Source organism: Scyliorhinus torazame, chromosome 9 (genome assembly GCF_047496885.1).
Source record: "Scyliorhinus torazame isolate Kashiwa2021f chromosome 9, sScyTor2.1, whole genome shotgun sequence".
NCBI classification, from domain to species: Eukaryota; Metazoa; Chordata; class Chondrichthyes; order Carcharhiniformes; family Scyliorhinidae; genus Scyliorhinus; species Scyliorhinus torazame.
Genome location: NC_092715.1, coordinates 21366621 through 21386120, shown reverse-complemented (window position 1 = coordinate 21386120; position 19500 = coordinate 21366621). Strand labels below are relative to the sequence as shown.

Here is a 19500-nt window from a genome sequence, read left to right as displayed (position 1 = left end):
GACAGTCAAAGAGATCTAGGAGTACAGGTCCACAGGTCACTGAAAGGGGCAACACAGGTGGAGAAGGTAGTCAAGAAGGCATACGCCATGCTTGTCTTCATTGGCCGGGGCATTGAGTATAAGAATTGGCAAGTCATGTTGCAGTTGTATAGAACCTTAGTTAGGCCACACTTGGAGTATAGTGTTCAATTCTGGTCGCCACACTACCAGGAGGATGTGGAGGCTTTAGAGAGGGTGCAGAAGATATTTACCAGAATGCTGCCTGGTATGGAGGGCATTAGCTATGAGGAGCGGTTGAATAAACTTGGTTTGTTCTCACTGGAACGACGGAGGTTGAGGGGCGACCTGATAGAGGTCTACAAAATTATGAGGGGCATAGACAGAGTGGATAGTCAGAGGCTTTTCCCCAGGGTAGAGGGGTCAATTACTAGGGGGCATAGGTTTAAGGTGAGAGGGGCAAGGTTTAGAGTAGATGTACGAGGCAAGCTTTTTTACAGAGGGTAGTGGGTGCCTGGAACTCGCTACCGGAGGTGGTGGAAGCAGGGACGATAGTGACATTTAAGGGGCATCTTGACAAATACATGAATAGGATGGGAATAGAGGGATACAGACCCAGGAAGTGTAGAAGATTGTAGTTTAGTCGGGCAGCATGGTCGGCACGGGCTTGGAGGGCCGAAGGGCCTGTTCCTGTGCTGTACATTTCTTTGTTCTTTGTTATCAATGTCCTTTTCAAATTTCACACTGCCCCCTCAGTTCCGCAAACTTTTCCCTGCACACCAAGATCTAGGTCATTAATGCACATCATGAAAAGTAAGAGTCCCAACACCGGCCCCTGGGGAACACCACTGCAAACCTTTCTCCAGCCTGAAAAATATCCATTGGCCCTCTGCTTCCTATTAATAATCCACCCACATTTGTCCATGTGAGTGCTCATTCTATCCTGAATAATCGTTTCTAGGAGTTTGCCCACCACTGATTGAAGCTGAAGGCTGGTGTGTAATTGTTGGGGTTATCCTCACAACCTTTCTTTTTGAACAAGGTACATATTTACGCGGAGACATGGTCCACTGAAAGAGCAGTCTGATTGAAACCCTCAGAGCGGGTGCCCAGAGGAGTCAGCTTGACCTCCTGGACGCACAGCCTGTCCAGTAGGCCTCTCTCTGACTGATTGACACACTCACCCAAAGCATGGCCGGCCTCGGCCTGTCTCTCCGCCGCGATAACCTCCAGCTCTCTTCCCCTCCCCTCCAAACGCTTCTGGCCGGCTTGAAGTGGCGGCCTTTCCCCCATGTGCGGTTCGCCGCCGGCAGTTATCCAGCACGCCGGACTTCGTCCTCCATTTCCCTCCTCCTCCTCCCCCTGCCACCACCCGGGCCACGCTGTCCTCCAGCTACCATAACCTCCCGCCGGGCGGCGGCGCTGGTGAGCGGTCCTCCCAGTCGCGGCGCTTGGTCCTCCCAGTCGCGGCGCTTGGTCCTCCCAGTCGCGGCGCCGCTGCTCGGTCCTCCCTCCTGCCGATGGCGCTGCCCGCCGGAAGGGAGAAGGGGAACCTCTTGACTCACCGTCGGAGTCGTCGGTCCGCGTGGGACTGAAATGCGCAGGCGCGCTAACGGAAACCGGCGGGCGGTTGGTGAGCGACAGGCGGGAATCTTGAATTGAAGTCCGGTCGAATCGGCGGCACCTGGAGGAACCGCTCCCAACGGTAACCGGACAGCGCCGCGCAGGGTTATCGCCGAGAGAGAGTGCAAACCGCGCTTGTTCACTGAGGCCGACCGCGCCGCCAGGGCTCGGACGCTGGAGCGGGGCCGGTGACCGCTTCGGGAGTGAGGCGCCGGGCCCGGCTCAGCTCCTCCCGCTCCCGGCTCAGCTCCTCCCGCTCCCGGTTGTTGAGTTGGCTTCGGCTGTGTCCGAGCTTCCCGTCCAGCCCCGGGTTCGCGCCATTTCTCAACCCTTTCGGCTGGCCGGAGCTCGGAGGCTGTTCGGCCCCTTCCGTTCCAGCAGAGATGGGGGACACTGGGCCTGCCTCCTCGGGGGTATTGAAGAATGAGGGGTGGGTCTGGGGAGAGAATGGCGCAGACTGGATGGCCCGAATGGCCTCCCCCACTGTAGGAATCTGTTTTTTTATAGATCTTCAGGGTTCACAGGACCTCTGAGTTTTATATCATCTGTAAATTTTGAAATTGTACCCAAGTTTAGATCCTTAAGAGAAATCAAGTAATCTGCTCTTCTCCAGGCTGAAAAAACAGAGCCCTTTACCACAACTGTTTCTGTGACCAAGCCAACCTTGTGTCCATGCTGCTCTGTCCCTTTTAACGTATGAGCTTCAGCTTTGCAGGCATATTTCCTTTTTCATTTTCCCTCTGCTCTTTTTATATTCAGCCTTCTCTTTTGTATTATTGCAATGACACCTATTAGATCCACCCTTTGTGTCATCTGGCTCTCAGTCTCTTTTGTTATGCAGGGAGCTCAATCTTTGTTTGCCCTACCGTTCTCCCTTGTAATGTACCTTAACTGTACCAAACTACCTCCTTTTAAAGAGAATGCATTGTTGTATTGCAGTTTTACCTTTTGATTCTAGTTTACCGGTGTCAGGTCTGTTTTCATCCGAAGAATTTTTACACTAGATTGTTCCTCGTCCTTTTTCTTAGCTAATTTAAAACCATGTGATATAACGATCATTTCCCAAAATGGTCTTCTGACATTTGATGTACCTCCGATCTAGCAATGGGACGGAAACATGATGATTAAGAAAATTTTCCTGGATATTCTTCTGGAAACTCTTGTCCTCTCTGCCCATACACTATTTCATATACTTTTCACAGTAACTTAATTGCAGTGTTAATGTAAGCCTACTTGTGACGAAAAAGATTATTATTATTGAAGTTTGTTAGGATAATTGGCATAATTGACTCCATTATCGCTATATAGTTTTGTGCCTCCTGTAATTTCCTTGCAAATTTGTTCCTTTTTATATTATATTCCAACTAATTGGTTATAGAAAATACCCAGTAGTAATAATGTTACCTCTATTGTTTAATGCTAACTAAATAGATCCTGTCCTTGACCTCTATCGGACAGCTCTCCACTGCAGTAATATTCTTAATACTACAACCCCATCTCCTTTCTTTGCTTCCCTATCTTTCCTGAACACCTTATATTCAGGAATATTAGTACCTGCCCTTTTTTTAACAACTGGTTCCCTTATCACTACAGCATCATAGTACAATGTGTTTACCTGTGCCTGCAGCTCACCAACCTCATTTATCATGCTTTGTGCATTTACTGATATGCACCATCAACCTAATTTAAACGTTATTGCATACCCTCTAGTACATTACCATTTCTTACTCTGGTGTTATCTGTGTCTCCCTTCCCCAGCAGGTGAGCTACTTCTCTTTCCAGGTGACGCTTCAGTGATCAACAATGGGAAATTGGACAATACCTCACATTGCATTCCCAGGATTTAAATGAATGGTTTGACAGAATTGCTTTAGCTGTAACTTTCAATATTAAAGAAAATAGGTACTGCTTTGCATTAATGGGAATATTACTATTGTCTACAAAGTGAGTGAAATTCTCTGAAACCTGGTTCTTTTTTGATCTCTATGATTTTGTTTTGATTTTAGAAATGCTAGACTGCTTTTTGTTTTTTGTTAATATATTCTTTCTAACACAGACCTCCAACATCCCACTTTGTTGCAGTTGGATATTTTAAATCTCTGTTCATTCAGACCCCAGAGCAAATTCTAATGCACTAACCACTATGAGTGGTGGGAAAATATTTGTAGAGACATTAAGGAAAATTGCTTACCCTCAATCCAATCGACTGAATGGGGAGAATTTTGATTGGTGGTTTGACATTGGAGAAGAAAAGGAATTTGCTGAATGGTTTTGTAATAGTATAAATGAACAGAATGTATTGACTGAAGAAGAGCTAACCGAGTTTGAGAGCATTGGAGAGGCAAATCATCTGGCCCAGAAAGACTTGGATAAGGTCTTGGCAACATGTCCTAAGGATGCAGAATCTAAATATGGCAATCTGCCAGAGATGACAATTGAGAAATTGGAAGAGGAGGTTAAGGCACTACAGCTGGCTCGAAATGTTAAAATCCAACAACGGAATAAGCGGCAATTTATTACTTCAGGAATACGTCAAATGCCAATGAGACTAAAGAATGAGGAGGAAGAATGTACCAAATTGTTAAGAGAGACACAAGAACAGTTGTTTGCTGAAAATGCTAAATTAAATGTCACTCTGTCAAAGGTATTTGAAGAAGTTCAGCAACTGTCTGCGATATATTCAAGTGTGTCAGAAAGGAGACCAGAACAACAGACCATTTTTCTATCACAGCTTGTATTGGACAGCTATTTGCAACAGGAAGAACAATGCACGGCTGCTCTCACTGAATATACAAAGAAACAACTTTTTAAAGGCATAACCGAGCTGGTTGAAAGCTCCGACATTAAAAAATTTCAGCTAGTGGACATAACTTCTCAGGGAGAATGTAATGAAGTTTGCAAGGAATATCAGCAACAAATGGCTCGAATCCAAGCAGCGTACAACAGCGGCCAGCGACAGTTAATTTTGGCAAAAGCAAAAGAGCAGAGCACCAAGGTTAAACTTCAGTATATGGAGCAGAGAATTTCCTCCATGCGAAACAGAAAGGTAGGGCAATTTTTGAGTGTTGATAATCTAATTGCTACAACTTTTCTCCCCCTTTTTTTTGAAGGACTCTAGTGTTCAAGCTTCTTTTCAGTTTCAAACAGTTAAACAAAATTAACTGGGTGCTTCATAACACAATTACCAGGAGACCAGGTAAGGATGCAGATTTCCTTTCCAAGAGGATATTCCGTGAACAAATTGCAGCTCAAATCAATCTGGCAGTTCCATGATTACTTTTGCCATTCTTTTTATTTTAGTTTTTTAGTCTGCCATGTTGGGATTGGAATTCACATTCTCTGAATTATTAGTGCAGGCTTTTGATAGGATCTCCTTACCCATAGCCAAATTGTGAAATGGTTGGTGCAAAGTTTATAGAAAATCAATTCTTTTACAGTGAAAGATACTCGATTAATAACAGCAAAATACATGTGGATGCTAGAAATCAGAAATAAAAACAGACCATGCTGAAAAAACTCAGCAGATCTGGCAGCATTGGCGAAGAGAAAACTGAGTCCATATGACTCAAATATCACTAGCTTTCGGAGCACTGCTCCTTCCTCAGGTGAATGAAGAGGTATGTTCCAGAAACATGTATATAGAGAAAGTCAAAGATGCAAGACAATGCTTTGAATGCGAGCATTTGCAGGTAATTAAGTCTTTACAGATCCAGAGATAGGGGTAACCCAGGTTAAAGAGGCGTGAATTGTCTCAAGCCAGGAATTTGCAAGCCCAGGCCAGATGGTGGGGGATGAATGTAATGCAACATGAATCTACGGTCCCGGTTGAGGCCATACTCGTGTGCGGAACTTGGCTATAAGTTTCTGCTCGCCGATTTTGCGTTGTCGTGCGTCCTGAACGCTTACCCACTTACATTTTTTTCCTTTGGACCCACGGCGAAGAATCGCTGAAACGACTACACGATGGCATCAATAAGTTCCATCCCACCATCAGGCTCACCGTGGACTACTCTCCAAAATCGGTTGCATCCTTGGGGCCACTCATCTCCATCAAGGACTGTCACCTCAACACTTCACTTTACCACAAGCCCACGGATAACCTCATGATGCTCCACTTCTCCAGCTTCCACCCTAAACATATCAAAGAAGCCATTGTTGCTCTGTTTCAGTCCCAAAAGCGTCACCAATACCGTGGGTATTTCTATTTGTCTTGGTGAACCACAAGCCTTCCCTGATATGGATCAAATGACCACACAACCAGTTAGTCAGTTCAAAAGATGGTTTATTTACATAAGAGCTATCTCAACATGCAAACACAATATCTACAACGAGCTAAACGACAACTATCAGCTACAATAACCTATACTTAACTTCAGGGCGACCGGCACTGTGCAAATGGATGAGGCCTTTATCTGGATTTCACTTGGCTGGTTCGAAGAAAGTAGCTCTGTCTCTGCTGGCCTCATCCGTCAGATAGCGATTGTTGGTCTTGAACTTGGTTGGCTGTTCCTGCTACAATTGGGCTGGCACTGGCCAGATCCAAAAGAGACCGAACACATGGCTATGTCCTCTTTTATCCCTCTGGGGATCAAGGCCTAATAAATATTCAATACCCTTCATGTGCCGTCTGGTCATGAGAGTGTGGGGGGTGAAACCTGTGGAACTGGAAATGGTGTTCCGAATAAACATGACAGCAAATGGGAGGACTGTGTCCCATGTGGTATTGTCCTGTTGCACCATCTTCCTAATGGTCGCTTTTAAAGTTCGATTCATTGTCTCGACAATGCCACTGGATTGGGGGTGATATGCTGTATGGAATTTCTGCCTGATCCCAAAAATTGTTAAAACATTTTGCATGACTGCCGGTGAAGTGGGAACCTTGGTCTGACTCAATGCTGCGGGGGAGACCCCAGTGTGTGAGTATCTGTTGGGTCAAAATTTTACCGGTGGCCTTTGCTGTGTTTGTCCGTGAGGGATATTCTTCTAACCATTTAGTAAAGGTGTCTATTACAACCAACACATACTTGAAACCATTTCTGCAAGGGGGAAGGGGGCCAATGTAATTGATTTGCAAATTTGTCCAAGCGCCATTCACAGGTTGGGTGTGACGTAATTGTGTTTTCTTTGAGTAACTTTCGGGATTGTTCTGAGCACAGATAAGGCAATTCTCGACATAATGGTTTACTTCGCTTTTTAAATCGAGCCACCAGCACAAAGGTCTTAAATGGGCAATGGTATTGTCTATCCCCTGATGTCCGTGTCCGTCATGAAATTGGTAAATGAGCTGGTTTCTGTCCTCGGTGGGGACCACATAAATTCAGTTTTTAAAAAACTATTCCGTCCTGTACAGTCAGTGCGTCCTTCCATTTATCATAGGGGGCTGGGAAGTTGTCGTCTAAAGCCTGTTTGAGGGTGTTGTTTGCTTTTTGTGCTTGAGATAGATCCTCAATATTGGTCTGGGAAACCTGGACTGAGTGTATTGGTCGCTTTCTGGTGGCTGTCAGAAGTGACCATGGCGTGATCCTGCTTTGGCTAAGGCATCTACCTTTACATTACCGGGTGGGGAGGAGCGATGATGGCTTCTTACTTAAACGATACCCTATGTGCGATCTGAGGCTGTCTTGAGATTGTGCTTTAACAATGGGGCAGAGAGTGGAGGTTTTCCATCGGCTGAAACAAAACCTCGAGATTCCCACAGGGGCAGGAATTCTGTTAAACTGTTGCACACATACAGGCTGTCCGAGTGGATGTCTGCGGGAGTTGGGAAAGAGTCGGGGTACTGAATTACGTAGGCTATGGTTGCGAGTTCTGTTGCTTGTGAACCTAGGTGGCCGGGCAATTTTAAAGAGATCTCTTCTAGTGGGAGTCCCTGCACGTCTTCCACGTAAATTCCACAACCAGTAATTCTAACTCCATTTCCGATTGTGGAAGAACCGTCTACGTTTAAGTATCCCCTGTGGTTTGGGAATCCTGAGTCTTGCTGCTTGCCCGTGGGTGTAGTGTCTTTGAGATAAAGGCTCCTGTGTGGTGTTGGGCTGCTATGATCTGGCACTCATGTGAGGTCCCTGCATATTGGAGATTATTGGCCAGAAATGTGTGGGTTTTGGTGAGTTTTACCGAAATGCATCTGCCTTGTAACAGTAGTGTCCAGCGGGCTGCTCTGATCTGGCTGACTGAACCGTCCTTTAATCTACCATCTGGTAATAGTTGAGTGGGGGTGTGCTCGGTCAAGATCGTGACTGGGTTGAGGCCTGTGATGTACGCAAAGTACTGTACTGCCCTAAAGACTGCAAGCAAGTGCCGTTCGCAGTCTGAGAATCCTTGCTCAATGGGGTCTAATACTTTTGAGGCATAGGCTACGGGTCCTAAGTGTGTTGTTCTTGCAGGAGCACTGCTGTTAGGGTTCGGTCGGTGGTTGCTACATCTATGCTATAGGGCAAGTCTGGGTCTGGAACTTATAAAGTGGGGGCTGTACCTAGGGTGCGTTTTAAATCATCATTGGCGTCGCTGTGCTGCGGAAACCATTCCCATGTGGCGTTCTTTTTAAGGAGCTCTGAGAGTGGGGCTGCTTTGGTGGCAAAACTATCTATATAATTTCTGCAATATCCGACCAAACCTAGGAATGACCGGAGTGCAGTGACATGTTGGGGCAGGGGCAATTTAATGATGGACTTGATCCGTTTTTGCTCAATTTCTTCTTTCTCGTGGGTGATGATGGTGCCTAAATAAAGAACCTTTTCCTTTTAAAATCTGGCCCTTTTTGGGGTTTACCTTACATCCGATTGATTGCAGTAGGCCTAGTCATTCAGATAAGTGCGCCACGTGTTCCTCTTTTGTGTCCGTTTGCAATAGCAGATCGTCCACATATTGTATTAGGCATTCGGGTCAGCAAAATTTAGAAAATCCGTTGGCCAATTGTCGGTGTAAAATAGAGGGGGAGTTATGGAATCCTTGTCAGAGGCATGTTCACGTGTACTGCTGCCCTTGAAACGTAAACGCGTTATACTGGCAGTCCCTGTTTAACGGGATGGACCAAAAGCCATTGCTGATGTCCAGCACTGTGAAGTACTTTGCTTGTACTCCCTGTTTGAGCATGGTCGCGGGACTCGTGGCAACGGTGCGGGCTGCTAAAGGGGTTACCTTATTAAGTTCTCGGTAGTCGATCGTTAGTCGCCATGAACCATCGGTCTTTTTTACGGGCCAAAATGGGGCATTATTTGTGGACACTATGGGTCGAATAACTCCTTGGTCTAACAAACTGTTAATAACCTTCAAAATCTCACCCTCGGCTTGCTGTGGGAAACCGTATTGCTTTTGCGGCTTTGGATCGGGACCTGAAATCTTCACTGTACCTGGGATCTTCCCACAACCGTGTTTGTGTTGTGTGAACGAAGCTTGGTGTTTTATGAGGACCTCTAATCGTCTGGTCTGCACTAATTGTTTGCGGATTAAACCAATAGTTAGATTAAACCTTACTGAGCAAATCCTGTTTTCATAATTCCCTACTGTGAGCATAGCCCTAGCTGTTTTAGCCATTCGCCAGACACATTTGTTTACTGGATCAAACAAAAGGTTATGGGAGCTCATTAAGTCAATGCCTAAAATGTGCTCTGCGGTTTGGGATAAGTCAACTAAAACGACGGGGTGTTTGGTGCTAATGTTCCCTATCTGGATGGGTACGGGAGCTGTGATATATCCTTCTTGTATGTGGCCTGTGAATCCACTCAGGGTGATGGTGTCTATGGTGGGCCATTTGGCCTGTTGAAACATGGTGGAGGAGTTCAAAGTGGTGCGGAATCCTCCCGTGTCCCAAAGAAAATCGACTATGTCCCCAGACTGTGCCTGTAACTACTGGTCTGCCTGATTTGTTCCAGCGTGTGTCACAGACCCAAGTTGGGGAGTCCGAACACCGTCAATCTGTGGGGTTAAATGCTAAGTCGTCTGAACGAGCGCTAACATTATGCATGGGCCTAACATTGTTCGTGGGTGGGGCGTTTGGTGGTTGGTATAGTTGATGGTTCGGGGGGTTTTGTCGGCGATCGCTGGTGTAATGTCCTATGTGGCCACAATTGTAACAATCTCATGGTGCCTGTGCTCTGGGGTGTTGTCCCTCGTGTCTACCCTCGTTTATCCATGCTGGGTCCTGGCTAGTCCTAACTGGTGATCTGTCCGTAGGCGTAGGGATTGTTCCCATGCTCTAACCCAATAATACCCAAACTTCATTGTGTGTGTGTGTATGGTTTGCGAGGTCGTAGTTTACACAAACCTTTTGACCTGCGCCTGTGGCATGCGAGACTTAAGGTGTGGGACCATTTAGTGGTGTCCTCCTCATTTAGGTGTGCGCGGTTCAATTGTGCGTAGACTGTCATGAAATGAATCCAGAAATGACCAGCAAACGCGGTCGGATGTTCTTCCTTTTTCACGCAGTGATTTAAACCCTCGACTGGATCTCCTTTGTTATACCCTATGGCATCTAGTATGGCTGTTTTCATTTCCTGTAGGGTTCCTCCTGCTACATTTTGGGATTCTGGCAAAGCTGACCTTACGGACTGACTCATAACTATTGGCTTCACAGCGCCAGGGTCCCAGGTTCGATTCCCCGCTGGGTCATTGTGTGCGGAGTCTGCACGTTCTCCCCGTGTCTGCGTGGGTTTCCTCCGGGTGCTCCGGTTTCCTCCCACAGTCCAAGGACGTGCAGGTTAGGTGGGTTGGCCATGATAAATTGCCCTTAGTGACCAAAAAGGTTAGGAGGGGTGATTGGTTTACAGGGATGGGGTGGAAGTGAGGGATTAAGTGGGTCGGTGCAGACTCGATGGGCCGAATGGCCTTCTGCACTGTATGTTCTATGTTCCTCTGTCTCATCTTGGCCATACATAACTTTTTGTTGGTGCACCTCCTCAAAGAGGCTGTGCGGGTCTGCGGTGGGCTGGAATGGACTAATTTTTGTGCAAGATTCTCTTATTTGGGTTATGGATAATGGGGGTGTGTAAACGATATCAGGCTCCTCCTGATCCGATGACCTGCGTTGTGTGGTAACCAGATTCATGGGGGTTGAGTTGTGAGTGGGGGGTGTGTGCTGCCTGTGCAGTCGGTACTGCGGGTGCTTTCCTTTCTGGGGCGTGGGGAGTTTGATTTTGATTTCCCGTGTCCTCTACATATTTTTGAGCGTTCCCCCATCTAAATCCTGCCCGATAGTGTACCTGAAGCCATTCTGTACTGAGAGTAGCGACTGTAACTTCTCTATCTTCTGTCGGCATTTAGCATGGTCAACGGTACTCTGCCTCTGTTCCTTGGTGGAGTTGTGGAGTGCTCTCAAAGCTGCTTTTAAATCTGTGCATTTGCTAGTTAGCTGGGCGACCAGTTGTTCTGTTTCCTCTCTTACCAGGACTGCGCGCTGTGTATCTTGGTAGGCTTTATCGTACTGGGTCTGGAAGCTACTAAGGTGAACTAGACGAGATTGATGTATGCGTTTTACATCGGTCATTTACTTAGAACAACCAAGAACAAAGAAATGTACAGCACAGGAACAGGCCCTTCGGCCCGCCAAGCCCGTGCCGACCATGCTGCCTGACTATACTACAAGCTTCTACACTTCCTGGGTCCGTATCCGTCTATTCCCATCATATTCATGTATTTGTCAAGATGCCCCTTAAATGTCACTATCATCCCTGCTTCCACCACCACCTCCGGTAGCGAGTTCCAGGCACCCACTACCCTCTGTGTAAAAAAAAAAAAAAAAAAAAAAAAAAAAAAAAACTTGCCTCGTACATCTACTCTAAACCTTGCCCCTCGCACCTTAAACCTATGCCCCCTAGTAATTGACCCCTCTACCCTGGGGAAAAGCCTCTGACTATCCACTCTGTCTATGCCCCTCATAATTTTGTAGACCTCTATCAGGTCGCCCCTCAACCTCCGTCGTTCCAGTGAGAACAAACCGAGTTTATTCAACCGCTCCTCACAGCTAATGTCCTCCATACCAGACAACATTCTGGTAAACCTCTTGTGCACCCTCTAAAGCCTCCACATCCTTATACTTAGCTGTTCCCGGAGTTGCTCAATTATCTTCTCGCTTTCGTTAGTGTTTCCCTCGTTCTTTTCTTCCTCCTCAATTAACTGCCTACGGAGCGTCTTCATGACGACCTCTGCCTCGCAACTATGCCAAACGGGACACTATTGCCATCGGCTTTCTGACTTTCCCTACATTTTTCTTGAGGACCTCGCTTAGGTTCTCCCACCATGTCTGTCCCATTTTTCCTGGACCTGACTCATTAGTGCAAAAATTCGACCAAAGAGGCCATCCTTCCCCCTTTAAGTATTTCCTTTACTCTTCCTCCCATATGGGGCATTGCTCTGCTCTTTGGTCGCTGCCATCTCGGGTTCCTATGGATTCATCAATCTTTCCATTGCTTTAATGGCCATTACTTCTCTTATCTCTTGCTCTACTTTTAATTTGGGACAGGGGAATAAGGGAGCGATTTGAACAGCGGGTATGGCTCAAGCTATTCTCCGGTTCACAATCCCTCGATAGTCGTACACAATTCTAACGAGTTTACCTTACACTTCCTGTTAGGTACGCATGCGGGTTAGTACACACTTCCGAAATTCAGTTATTTGGTCGATATGGGACTTGCACTTGTGGTTCTTTCTCTTTCTCGCAATCGGATTCAAAGTTTGTGGGTTCTCTCGGAGTGATATCGATCAAATGACCACGCAACCAGTTAGTTAGTTCAAAAGATGGTTTATTTACCTACACAAGAGTTACCTCGACATGCAAACACAATATCTACTATGAGTTTAACTACACCTATCAGCTACAATAACCTGTACTTAACTTCAGGGTGACTGGCACTGTGCAGTCCTGGGAAAATGGGCCATTAAATGCAAACGAGCGGGTGAATCGATCAGGTCTGGTTACCTGTGTTTTAGATACACATAGGCTGTGTATCTGTCTGAGTCCTGGGTTGGCCATAATTTCCATGTTCCTTTGCAGGTGGCCATCTTAGATGGCTCCACTATCCCCTATGGACAAGCCCTCCATATACACAGAATCAGCTCAGACGAGGAGGAGCGTAACAGACATCTACAGACGCTGAAAGATGCCCTCGTAAGAACGGGATATAGCGCTCGACTCATCGATTGACAGTTCCAATGCGCCACAGCAAAAAACTGAACCGACCTAATCTGAAGACAAACATGGGACACAACCGACAGAGTACCCTTCGTCGTCCAGTACTTTCCCGGAGTGGAGAAACTACGACATTTTCTTTGCAGCCTTCAACATGTCATCGATGAAGATGAACATCTTGCCAAGGTCACCCCCACCCACCCACTACTTGCCTTCAAACAACCGCGCAACCTCAAACAAACCATTGTTTGCAGCAATCTACCTAGCCTTCAGAACAGCGACCACGACACCACACAACCCTGCCATGGCAATCTCTGCAAGACGTGTCTGATCATCGACCATTACCACCATTACACGTGAGAACACCACCCACCAGGTACGCGGTACATACTTGTGCGACTCTGCCAACGTTGTCTACCTCATGCACTGCAGGAAAGGATGTCCTGAAGGGTGGTACATTGGAGAGACCATGCAGATTAAGGGGCAGCACGGTAGCACAAGTGGATAGCACTGTGGCTTCACAGCACCAGGATCCCAGGTTCGATTCCCCGCTGCGCCACTGTCTGTGCGGAGTCTGCACGTTCTCCCCGTGTCTGCGTGGGTTTTCTCCGGTTGCTCCGGTTTCCTCCCACAGTCCAGACGTGCAGGTTTGGTGGATTGGCCATTAACAATTTCCCGTAGTGACCAAAAAGGTAAGGAGGGGTTATTGGGTTACGGCGGTAGGGTGGAAGTGAGGGCTTAAGTGGGTAGGTGCAGACTCGATGGGCCGAATGGCCTCATTCTGCACTGTATGTTCTATGCTCAGACGCCTCGACAATGGATGAACGGACATTGGGCAATAATCGCCAGAAAGGAATGTTCCCTTCCAGTCGGGGAACTTCAGCAGTCAAGGGCATTCAGCCTCTGACCTCCAGGTAAACGTTCTCCAAGGCGACCTTCAGGACGCGTGACAACTCAAAATCGCCAAGCAGAAACTTATAGCTAAGTTCCGCATACAATGAGTATGGCCTCAACCGGGACCTTGGATTCATGTCGCATTACATTCATCCCCCACCATCTGGCCTTGGCCTTGCAAAATGCTTCCAACTGTCCTAGCTTGAGACCATTCACACCTCTTTAACCTGGGTTACCCCTATCTCTGGATCTGTAAAGACTTAATTACCTGCAAATGCTCGCATTCAAAGCATTGTCTTGCACTTTCTCTATATACATGTTTCTGGAACATACCTCTTCATTCACCTGAGGAAGGAGCAGTGCTCTGAGTGATTTGAAAGAAACCTGTTGGACTTTAACCTGGTGTTGGAAGACTTCTTATTGTGCTCACACCAGTCCAACGTTGGCATCTCCACTCCATATGTCTCTTCAGAGCTAAAGGAGAAATGTGATGGATATATTGTTTTTTTAATAGAGTGGAGCAAAGTAGGTCAGGGATAGGTGGGAGCAGGAGAGATTGGACAAAGCTCTCTTGTTTTGGGCACAAGACAGAGACCATAGACAGAGGAGCAGAATTAGTCCATTTGGCCCATCGAGTGCTCCGCCATTCAATCATGGCTGATATGTTTCTCATCCCCATTCTCCTGCCTTCTCCCCATAAACCCCTGATGAATCAAGAATCTATCTATCTCTATCTTAAAGATACTCCGTGACTTGGCCTCCTTCTACGGCGTTAGGGTGGAAGTGAATTCCACAGATTCATCACCCTCTGGCTGAAGAAATTCCTCCTCGTCTCTTTTAAAGAATCGTTCATTCAGTCTTTAGAACCCTTGGGTTCGAAAGATGCTACTACTTTGGTGGGGGAATGTTGGGACAAGGAAATTGGATTCAAAGGGGTGCAGAAGTGATCAACATAGAGGAAAGAGTTCAGGTCTGAAGTTGTTGAACTCCATGTTAAGTCCAAAGACTGAAAGATGATTGTTGGGCTGGCTTTTTTTCTTCCCCAGTCAAAATTTGCTAAACGTGTGTTGTATGAAGGAACTGGGCTTAATAGGTTGTGCAGTTGTGTGTGTATATGGACTTTCAAAAGGTTTCTTAAGTACTTGTTAGTGACGTTAAAGCCCATGGAATTAAGAAGACTGTGGCGGTGTGAGTATAAATTTGTTAAGAATAGGAAGCAGGACAATAGTGAATGTTTCTTTCATCAAACTGAAAGATGTGAGCAATAGTGTGCTACAGAGGCCTGTACTGCAGATAAAATGTAGCAAACAACAGAGAATATTAACAGAACTTCAGAATACAGATTTGCGAAATGGGTAGCTGAAATTAAGTTTGAACTGATGTATTTTGGGACTGGTTTAGCACAGTGGGCTAAACAGCTGGCTTGTAATGCACAACAATGCCACCAGCGTGGGTTCAATTCCCGTACCGGCCTCCCTGAACAGGCGCCGGAATGTGGCAACTAGGGGCTTTTCACAGTAACTTCATTGAAGCCGAATTTTGACAATAAGCTATTTTATATTTATGTATTGTTATGATGTAGAAAGAACGAGTATTTTGATGTTGAAAGAACCAGGCAAGGCAATTCCAAATGGAACAATTTTTAAAGGGGATGCAGGATCAGAGAGACCCAGGGATGTATGTATACAAGCTTTTTGAAGGTGGTATGACCTGACTTTTGCAGCTGTATAGAACCTTAGTTAGGCCACACTTGGAGTTTAGTGTTCAATTCTGGTCGCCACACTACCAGAAGGATGTGGAGGCTTTAGAGAGGGTGCAGAAGAGATTTACCAGAATGTTGCCTGGTATGGAGGGCATTAGCTATGAGGAGCGGTTGAATAAACTCGGTTTGTTCTCACTGGAACGAAGGAGGTTGAGGGGCGACCTGATAAAGGTCTACAAAATTATGAAGGGCATAGACAGAGTGGATATTCAGAGGCTTTTCCCCAGGGTAGAGGGGTCAATTACTAGGGGGCATAGGTTTAAGGTGAGAGGGGCAAGGTTTAGAGTAGATGTACGAGGCAAGTCTTTTACACAGAGGGTAGTGGGTGTCTGGAACTCTCTACCGGAGGAGGTGGTGGAAGCAGGGACGATGGTGACATTTAAGGGGCATCTTGACAAATACATGAATAGAATGGGAATAGAGGGATACGGACCCAGGAAGTGTAGAAGCTTGTAGTTTAGTCGGGCAGCATGGTCGGCACAGGCTTGGAGGGCCGAAGGGCCTGTTCCTGTGCTGTATATTTCTTTGTTCTTTGACTGGAAGCTTGTCCATTGGGTCCGTCGGGATCAATGTTGGGGCCCTTGCTGTTTGGTTTCTAAATCATTTATATAAACCACAATGTAGGAGGGTTGATCAGTAAGTTCTGTGGATGATACGAAAATTGGTGGGGTGGTAAATAGTGAGGAGGATAGCCTTCAATTACAGGAGGATATTGACGGGCTGGCCAGATGGGCTGAAAAATGCAATTTAATGTGGATAAGCGTGAGGTGATGCACTTAGGCAGGACAAACAAGGCAAGGGAATACATGATTAATGGCAGGACTCTGGGAAGCACCGAGAATCTGAGGGACAAAGAAAGAAAAGTACAGCACAGGAACAGGTCCTTCGGCCCTCCAAGCCCGTGCCGACCAAGCTGCCCGACTAAACTATAATCTTCTACACTTCCTGGGTCCATATCCCTCTATTCCCATCCTATTCATGTATTTGTCAAGATGCTCCTTAAATGTCACTATCGTCCCTGCTTCCACCACCTCCTCTGGCAGCGAGATCCAGATACCCACTACCCTCTGTGTAAAAAAAAAAAAAACTTGCATCGTACATCTACTCTAAACCTTGCCCCTCGCACCTTAAACCTATGCCCCCCTAGTAATTGACCCCTCTACCCAGGGGAAAAGCCTCTGACTATCCACTCTGTCTATGCCCCTCCTAATTTTGTAGACCTCTATCAGGTCGTCCGTCAACCTCCGTCGTTCCAGTGAGAACAAACCGAGTTTATTCAAACGCTCCTCATAGCTAATGCCCTCTGATGTGTTAGGCAGGTAGGTTCGACGTGGACTGCACTCGATGCAGGTAAGCTAGAAACAGACGTCTAACGCTGGAGAAGATCCAACACTGTTTTATTCAACGATGGAACTGATATACATATTCAGCTGTGGGTCGACACTATACTGAACTGACTGGAGACCTTGTAGTAGCCTGACCAGACTTACTCGCTCGCCTGTGGACTCTGACTGTCTCAGTGGCTGGGCCCCGAGAGAGCGGGAAACCTAGTGCCCTCTGGCTTTATAGAGGTCGATCAGGAGCTGCCTGCACGTGGTTAGGCGGGATCGCTGCCATCGCGGTGGTCGCATGGGCCGGCAGGACTGCTGGTAGATCGGCGGCCTCGTGGTAGGGTACGTCCGGAGGAAGCATCATAGGTGGCGGGGCACTTCGGTCAGGTAGCAGGCGTGGAACTCTTTGCAGTGCCCGCCTGTTGCGCTGTAGCAGAGAGCCATCAGCCATGCGGACAAGGAACGATCGTGGGGCCGCTTGTTTGATCACAACAGCTGTGGCTGACCAGCCGCCCTCAGGCAACTGGACACAAACTTGATCAGTTGGGGCCAGCTAGGGTAGATCCGTGGCATGAGCATCTGATTTGGCCTTCTGTTGGGCCCGTGACTGCTGCATTTTCTGTAAGACCGTGAGGTGGTCAAGGTCTGGAACATGGATGGCTGGAACTGTGGTCCTCAGAGTGCGATTCATGAGCATCTGCGCTGGTGACAACCCAGTGGACAGTGGGGTTGCCCTGTATGCCAGCATCGCAAGGTTGAAGTCGGAGCCTGCGTTTGCAGCTTTGCACAGCAACCGCTTTACAATATGGACCCTTTTCTCGGCCTTCCCGTTTGACTGCGGGTAGTGGGGACTGGAGATTACGTGACGGAATTTGTAGGACTGTGCAAAATCAGACCATTCCTGGCTGCAAAAGCAAGGACCGTTGTCCCTCATTACCGTGAGCGGAATCCCATGCCTGGCGAACGTTTCTTTGCAGGCTTTGATTATCGCCTTTGACGTGAGGTCGGACAGTTTCACCACTCCTGGGTAACTGGAGAAGTAGTCGACCAGGAGTACGTAGTCACGCCCCTTGGCGTGGAAAAGGTCTACACCTACTTTGGACCACAGAGAGGTCACGATCTCGTGCTGTTGCAGCGTTTCCTTGGGTTGAGCTGGTTGAAACTTCTGACAGGTAGGGCAGTTGAGGACTGTCGACAATGTCCTGGCTGATGCCATGCCAATAGACCGCCTCCCGAGCCCTGCGTCGGCGTTTCTCGACCCCAAGGTGACCCTCATGGAGTTGGCCCAGCACCATAGCCCGCATGCTCTGAGGAATTACAATCCTGTTGAGTTTCAGAAGGATTCCCTCCACCACCGTCAGGTCGTCTTTTACGTTATAGAACTGGGGACATTGTCCCTTCTGCCAGCCATTGGTAAGGTGCTGCATCACGCGCTGCAGCAGAGGATCCATGGCCGTCTCCTCACGAATTTGGACCACCCGTTCGTCAGAGGCCGGAAGGTTGGTGGCACACAACTGCACTTGCGCTTCTATGTGGCAGATTAAGTCACTTTGTTCACACGGTGTGGTAATGGACCTGGATAGGGCATCTGCAATTATCAGCTCTTTGCCTGGCGTGTAGACAAGTTCGAAGTCGTAGCGGCGTATCTTAAGAATTCGCTGTAACCGAGATGTCATGTCATTTAAATCCTTCTGGATTATATGGACTAGACGCCTGTGGTCCATTTCTACCATGAATTTTGGCAGGCCGTAAACGTAGTCGTGAAACTTGACTATCCCTGTCAGGAGGCCCAGACACTCCTTCTCAATCTGAGCGTACCGTTGCTCAGTGGGCGTCTTGACCCTGGAGGCATACGCCACTGGAGCCCAGGACGAGGAGTCATCTCGCTGAAGGAGCACTGCCCCAATGCCGTCCTGGCTTGCATCAGTCAATATCTTGGTTTCCTTGGTTGGGTCGAAGAACGCTAGAACCGGGGCTGCTCACGCCATTCCTCTTCATGCGTGGGCAGCCACTGGTATTCCGTCGACTTCTTGACGAGATGGCGGAAGGCTGTGGTGTGGAATGCCATATTGGGAATGAATTTCCCGAGGAAGTTGACCATCCCAAGGAAGCGGGATGTGGTCACTCAGGAACTTAATATCCGATTGACCAAATGAACACTTGACCCTGTTGAGCTGGGGACCATGTTCATGAATTATCTGGAATACCTTCTTGAGGTGAGCGATGTTGACCAGATTCATGCCGTATGCCTTGACTACCTTCTCTACCTGTGTTGCCCCTTTCAGTGACCTGTGGACCTGTACACCTAGATCTCTCTGACTTTCAATACTCCTGAGGGTTCTATTATTCACTGTATATTCCCTCCCTGCATTAGACCTTCCAAAATGCATTACCTCACATTTGTCCCGATTGAGCTCCATCTGCCATCTCTCCGAACAATCTAAATCCTGCAGTATCCTCTGACAGTCCTCATCGCTATCCGCAATTCCACCATCCTTTGTGTTGTCTGCAGACTTACTAATCAGACCAGTTACATTTTCTTCCAAATCATTTATATATACGAGTTTATCGAACCTCCCCTCATAAGAATAATCTTTATTAGTGTCACAAGTAGGCTTACATCAACACTGCAACAAAGTTACTGTGAAAATCCCCAAGTCGCCACACTCCAGTGCCTGTTCGAGTACACTGAGGGAGAATTCATTGTCCAATTCCCCTAACAAGCAAGTCTTTTGGGACTTGTGGGACGAAACAGGAGGAAACCCACG

The 19500-nt window shown here is 47.3% G+C and overlaps 2 protein-coding genes across 10 annotated transcripts in view; one reads left to right on the top strand and one right to left on the bottom strand.

Annotated features, from left to right (window-relative positions):
• LOC140429101 (PRELI domain-containing protein 1, mitochondrial-like) overlaps window positions 1-1372 on the bottom strand; it is a 47405-nt gene extending 46033 nt beyond the window's left edge. For 2 of the 4 annotated variants that reach the window (XM_072515673.1, XM_072515674.1), the window contains exon 1: window positions 1182-1372. The gene's annotated coding sequence lies outside the window, so the exon portion shown is untranslated. The remainder of the gene's footprint in view (window positions 1-1181) is intronic. The other 2 variants (XM_072515672.1, XM_072515671.1) reach the window with 1 other exon arrangement.
• Window positions 1373-1561: 189 nt separating this feature from the next.
• Window positions 1562-19500, top strand: part of haus3 (HAUS augmin-like complex, subunit 3) — a 52530-nt gene continuing 34591 nt past the window's right edge. Inside the window, exons 1-2 of one of the 6 annotated variants that reach the window (XM_072515668.1) lie at window positions 1562-1702; window positions 3677-4666. In XM_072515668.1, coding sequence (XP_072371769.1) covers window positions 3764-4666 — 903 coding nt within the window. In that variant the 5' untranslated portion in view covers window positions 1562-1702; window positions 3677-3763. The other 5 variants (XM_072515665.1, XM_072515670.1, XM_072515666.1 and 2 more) reach the window with 5 other exon arrangements.